The sequence below is a fragment of the Lolium rigidum genome, chromosome 7, assembly GCF_022539505.1.
Source record: "Lolium rigidum isolate FL_2022 chromosome 7, APGP_CSIRO_Lrig_0.1, whole genome shotgun sequence".
Lineage (NCBI taxonomy): Eukaryota > Viridiplantae > Streptophyta > Magnoliopsida > Poales > Poaceae > Lolium > Lolium rigidum.
Genome location: NC_061514.1, coordinates 7,269,237 through 7,275,703, shown reverse-complemented (window position 1 = coordinate 7,275,703; position 6,467 = coordinate 7,269,237). Strand labels below are relative to the sequence as shown.

General features: G+C 49.2%; 1 protein-coding gene across 1 annotated transcript; it reads right to left on the bottom strand.

Moving 5' to 3' along the window:
- Positions 1-2,078: 2,078 nt before the first annotated feature.
- On the bottom strand, positions 2,079-3,056 carry LOC124670843 (BTB/POZ and MATH domain-containing protein 2-like). The gene has a single exon (XM_047207314.1). The coding sequence runs from the start codon at positions 3,054-3,056 to the stop codon at positions 2,079-2,081; it is 978 nt and encodes a 325-aa protein (XP_047063270.1).
- Between the last annotated feature and the right edge of the window lie 3,411 nt (positions 3,057-6,467).

The following is a 6,467-nucleotide window of genomic DNA, read 5'->3' as shown; positions in this document are numbered from 1 at the left end:
ACTGCAAACAAAATTCACGTGTATATTCAGAGCTAAAAACGATTGGCATGTTCTGTCACAATTTTCAGAGCTAAAAACGAACCTGCATATTTTGTCTATGTTCTTCCATGAACGCGACGTCGCTGTTCTCGAAGTTGTACTGGTCGAGCAGCTCCATGCTTCCATCCAGCATGAACGGGAACAGGCCTCCGTCGCCATGACCCCTAGGCAGGGCTCCGCCCTGACCCGCCGTGGCATGGCTGCCCACCAAGGCCTCGTCCATGTCCATCCCCCTGCCACTAGACGATCCCTGGCCATCGTCCTTCGCGCAAGCGGCATGGGACAGCAGCAGCACCAACACCATCAACGCCGTCGCCATGGAAACCTAACGAAGAAACGAGTGGAAGAAAAGGAGAGAGGAGGTCCGAGAGTGAAGGAGTAGAGCTTCTCTCCCATGGCGCCATCATCTATAATGGGGAGGCGGTGGCGGCTGCTGTAACTCGGGCGCAGGAAGCGAGGCGCTCGCGCGGGGAGTCGAGCGAGAACGAAGGGTCGCTGTGTGTTAATGCGATCAGATTTTCCAGGGATCCAAACGGGAAAGGAGGGGCAGAATAGGAAGGTTTGCTAATTCTACTCGTATGCGCCTTAAGCTTTGAGGAAAAACCGGAAAATTTTATACGCCTAAAGCAGGGTGCCGGAACAGAGACTTCTGTCCCCCGAATTGGAGTTTCGCGATGGTGGCGGCGCCCCTGGAGTCTTTCTGGAGTTTCGTCAATTGGTACTGCGGTTTTAGGTCGAAAGGGCTTAAATAGGCGAAGAGGCGGCGCAGGAGGGGCGACAGGGTGGCCCCACACCAGGCCGGCGCGGCCAGGGTGTGGCCCGCGCGGCCCACCTGTGTGGTGGCCCCCTGGCTCTCCTCCGACTCTCCTTCGGTGTTCTGGATGCTTCCGGGAAAAATAGGATGTTTGGTCTTCGTTTCGTCGAATTCCGAGAATATTGCCCGAACAGCCTTTCTGGAACGAAAAACAGCAGAAAACAGGAACTGGCACTGCGGCATCTTGTTAATAGGTTAGTTCCGGAAAACGCATAAAATCATCATAAAGTGCAAGCAAAACATGTAAGTATTGTCATAAAACAAGCATGGAACATCAGAAATTATGGATACGTTGGAGACGTATCAGTCGCCTGGGAAAACAGGGACGCCATTAACGTCGCTTGACCAAAGGTAGGCGACGGGGTTTTAGCCTTCCTGTGCCGCTGACGGGTCGGCCCCGCCACTCCCCGCCTCGCTTTTCGTTGTGTCCGGCGTCCCCGGTGCGTCCCCTGTGGGACGGGGACGGGCTCGGGGCGCCGGACACCGTATCGGGCCGCGCCGGACAAAAATGGGCTTTGGGGGACGCGGCTGAAACGCATTTTCTGTCCGGCGCGCCCCAAATCCCTTTGGGGGACGGTTTGGGGACGCGGCTGGAGATGCTCTTAGCCTCTTTTCTTTTATTTTGTAGGTGAATTTTTTTTGCTACACTGAAGTAAAAAATGAGATTTTTTTTTATCCAGCAGCAAAAAAGAACACGTATTAGCACAGGACCACGAGTATGGGAAATCAGAACCTCCGGAGATTCGTAGCACTGTCCATTATAGACCCAATCTGCAGCCTCGTTCTAATATCACTTTTTAGCATTATACGTGGTAAGATCATTGCAGAAAATAAAAGATCACGGTGTTTAGTAACACAGTTCGGTGATCAACGGCTACATCTACGGATTGAGTTTGACTCCAACACGTAATCTACTAGCCTAATCCAAGTTCAACCGTATACTACACACGTATTACACAGAACTTTAACATATATGTTCCACCCTTAATTTTAAATTAAATGTAGAAATAGTGGTACAAAAAATCACTTTCTGATGTTTGTCCTGCCCCTTTTCAATGAATCAACGAGACCCCTAAATATTATTTATGCAAAAGAAAATTGACACGGGTATTTTTCACGGATCGTTTGGAATTTGTAGATTGGGTCAATTTACCCCGAACAGCTGCATCATTTTGCCCCGGATATATTCGTCCTCTCTCCAGATCCAGTGGTCGTAAACTTTTCATTACGTGTCTTTGATGCAAACGCTCTCCAGGACAACGTCGAGGACTTCTGGCGAGGACATGAAGGATAGACATGCATCCTTGAGTCGGTTGCAGCTGCGTTGCTTGGCCATGAAATATCTGGACATGACAGACTCCACATCCATCCTCTTGCAAAGTTCTTCCTCGCATATCGTCTTCAGTCTCTCTAGCCCATATCTATCAGCTGCGACCAGCAAATGCTCCATCGCGTCGGCCTGGTGTCCTCCTCCTTCATCATCCCTACATGGCGGCATCGAGCCCGTGTAGATATAGTGAAGCATCATCTCGAAGATTGCGGCGTCCATGTCGTGGACTTGGACGCGTGGCATGTCCTTCTCCATCATCGGGCCAAAGAACTGCGCGCGGAACACGGGCGACCGAGCGGCGAGGAGGCACCTGTGCCCGCGGAACTCCCGGCCATCGACCACGAACGTGATGTCTGCGCCCGTCCCGTCCTGGAGCATGCGCTCGAGGTGGTCGAACAGCTCCAGCGGTGGGGACTCGTTTCTGACGGTGAGGACGCACCGTATGGTGAAGCAGCCGCCCCCGTGGCGAGACAATGATTTCAGCTTGGACTTGGTCACGAACTGGAGGTAGCCCCACTCGTCCTCTACGTCGTGAGAGAAGACACGCATGTCCCCTCCGTAGCTGACTACCGGTGCCTCGCCGTCTCTCCCCAACACGCTCAGTGTAAAATTGGCGCTCGCATCCTTCTTCCCTTGGCTGGCGAGTTGCACGTAGGCAGAGTCCGCGTTTAGCCCGTTGGGGTAGAACTTGAGTCTCCAATCGTGGCCACCGACTCTGAAGTGGCAAGAAATGATGGACTTGCTGACAGCCATGCCTCTGAGCTGCGGATAGTTGGTCACCTCGAAATCGAACGTCCCGGTGATGCTATCTGTTATCCATCTCGACGACGTCTCGGGTACGTGCGACACTTCCAAGGTCGACCTGTCGGCCATGGCCGGTAAAGGTAGGAGAGCAAACGGCGGTCAGGTTATGAAACACGAGGGTTTGTGTCCCTACTGCGTTAGTGCGCTTTTTAGAGGAAGAACTTTTGGACTACGGGAGGAAGATTTTATATGGATGAAATCGAAGACTCCTAGACCTACGCGGACACTGAGTTGTGAGTTATTGTGACGTACCGTGAACGGGTACACCTCGACCTGCGATTCTAATCGGTTTCGCAATGGGCAAACTGCACACTTGTAGAGTTATACGAATATACGATTGTGTGCTAGAGGACTACTGCATTTTTTTCCTTTGGGTAGAAGACTAGTTACTCATCGTTGTTCGCCTGTGCTCCGGTGTCCCCCCCTTGGCGAACCACGTTCAGGTGAAAAACACAAGGACGGTCAAGATTACCCGATACCCCTTCGGCGTTGTGTATAGCGGGCCGCGCGGGATTCATTTGTACGGTATTCTGTACGTATACGGGAAAGACGTGGCGAGCAACGTGGCAAGGGAGAGGAGGCGTCGGTGACGTGTAGTCAGACGTGGCGAGGGAGCGGAATCGTCGGCGATTATAAAAGGTTCCGTCTGGCACGCCCGCTGCCATTTCCCCCCGTTCCCCATCTTCTCCCTCTCCCTCACTCCGCCAAAAAACCCGCCTCCCTCTCCCTCACTCCGCCCGCCTGTAGTTTAGGTATTGTCTGCGATCCAGTAGATCCGTACGCGATGGAAGCAGGGGGAGCTGCCGCGGACGATGTGAAGACGGTGGCCGTGGTGGAAGTTGATCCATCCGTGGTGGAAAGCGGTGCTGGAGGGTCGGCGGTCGCTGCGAGGACCACCGCCGTGGAGTCCTCCGTCATCGGGTCGGCGGTCGCTGCGAGGACCACCGCCGTGGAGTCCTCCGTGGCGGCAACGGCCGATGTGGATGCGGGCGAATCTGCATGCGGTGATGCTGCCGCAGCCGTGAAGGTGGCGGCGGATCTTGTGGAGGAGGCTTCATCCTCGGCGGCGGTGAAGACGGTGGCGGATCTGGTGGCTGCGCCGGCTGCCGGCGACGTAAGTGAGGTGCAGGCGGACATGCAGATGGAGGTAAGTTCTTCTGTCCCTTCTTTTTGCTTTCGATTAAGCGGGTCTACCAGGCTAGAATGGGTGCACAGATGCATGGGGGAGTGCCTTGGAGATGAAAAAGACCTAGGAAGAACGAATGATTTTGTATGTTTTTTAATTGCTGGACATCGATGGATCTTGGGCGTAGTTCTTTTGCTGCTAAAAGTATGAATAGGAATAGAGATATCTTGCTATGCCGGTTAATGTGTAAGAAAGAAATAGTTGGTACCTATGATCGAATTTTTGTTTGAACAGAGATTTTTGTAGGTTTATATTGGGTTGTGAATGCAATAAATAACCTAGCCCGTTGTATTGATTCGTGATTGATGCTGGATATGAATTGCAATATGGGTTGTAAGTGAGAAAAATAGCAGAAATGTTGATTTGTTTCCTGATTTATGCTAGTTATGAGTTGCAATGTGGGTTACAAGTAACATTTGGTGACATAAGAATTAACTTAAAATTTAGTAGACTGACAATTATTGAGACAGAAAAATTAAATTGATCTCTTCAATGCTTTGTCAAGTACATTTTAAAGGTTGATATCAGTAACTACATTTTATAGGTTGATATTGATATGTTGCCTGGTACAAATAGCTTGAAATTAGCAAAATTAGTGATACATAACTTGCTTGTATGAGGATACATGTTTGCAAAGTTATGATTGCCAAAGTGATGCAACTCTGTAGCAAATTTTACCACTGTTGGGGGTTGTTCCTTTCTTATTTGTCAAGGCTAGGAAGTGAGGACTTATGTATTTTGTTTGCAGGTTGGTGAAGGGTCGAGGAAGCGGAAGCGCGAGGAGGAGGAGCCTGTGCCTCCTCCAATCCAGGAGGAGCTAGAACCTGTCCCTCCTCCAATCCAGGAGGAAGTACATGTCCCTCCTCCAATCCAGGAGGAAGTACCTGTCCCTCCTCCAATCCAGGAGGTGCCTGCTCCAGCATTGGCTGCTCCACCTGTCCCTGATCCATATGCGGAGTTGGAGGAGTCAGATGGCTCCCTTGAGGTGAGCTTTACAGCTTTTAATCTACCCTTGCATGTATTTCATTGTGTTTGCTTTGTATCTGTAATTGTAACTTTTTTGACACTTTGTTGTTCTCCCGGTATGACTCCCGAGATTCAGCCGAGTACGTGGACAGCGGGAACATAGGTTCCTTCAAGAGGAAGCTACTGCGAAAGCTGGATGCTGGGGACCTCCCTTTCAAGAAGAGGGGGAAGTACTTCTGTCCATGGCACAAGATGAAGCCTAAGGGTGGGATGCTTCGGAACCTGAGGCAGCACTGCGAGGAGCTAGCCCATACTGGCACCTCGAAGCAGATAAGGGCAGAGCATCAAGGGCTGCTGATGGTGCTTGCTATGGAGGATGCTGACTAGTTCGTGTGGACTGCTGATGATGCATGCTATGGAAGATGTGCTACCTTTGCTTTTGGTTAATGATGTTTGAACTTGTGCTTGTAAGGTGTCTTGAACAATGTTTGATTTGGTGTTGAACATCTCGCTTCGTGATGAACTACTTAATGTGATGTTGTCGGACCATCTAGTATAGTGATGGTCTTAATTAATTAATGTGTGTGAAACTATGTTCTGTGATGAATTATTATTTAGGTGATGATGGTTAGTTACTGCCTATGATTTGGAGTGATGGTGTTTGCATGTATGTGCACATTGCATGCTGATGGTTGCCATCATCTCAAAAGTAGGTCGTAATTACAGGAAACATCCAACTTGTTCATGTCTTTATCTTGCTCATTGCCTATGTTACGACGGTGGAGATCATAATTTACATGATGTTTGTATGAAAATAACTTTGATAGTTATTAATTTATCAATTTATTGTGTCCACATTAGCCGAGACAAGCATTGCACGTGCAAACTTAGTAGCATGAGATCTTGGTTGAGATGAGATGGTTTGGTTAAATGTACCATGTTCTTGTGTTGTTTGGGTTTGAATTTGGAAATTTTGTAATAAATGTACTTTACTTAGTCGAAAGTAGAAGCAGCACATTGATTATTTAGGAGGAAAGTAGTCGGCATGGGCTTGATGTCATGTTCTTGAGTGGACTCGAAAGTGGCCGTACACACGAAACCTAGTATGTTTATACTTATTATTTGTAGAATTATCTTTTTATCATAATTATTGAAAGAACAAGAATTGATATAATTGTTTGTAATAGAATACAACTTTACATGGCATGGGGTTTGATATTTTGTGGTTGCTAACATGGTGGGGATGTGTCAACGCGGGGGTTTTCGGTGGAAAAGAGGGGAAATGACCAAAAAGTGACCAAAACCACCATGGAATGGGGCAAGATTTG

Bases quoted from the DNA above. Each gene is read 5' to 3' on its own strand.
- LOC124670843 (XM_047207314.1), bottom strand. From the start codon at position 3,056: ATGGCCGACAGGTCGACCTTGGAAGTGTCGCACGTACCCGAGACGTCG.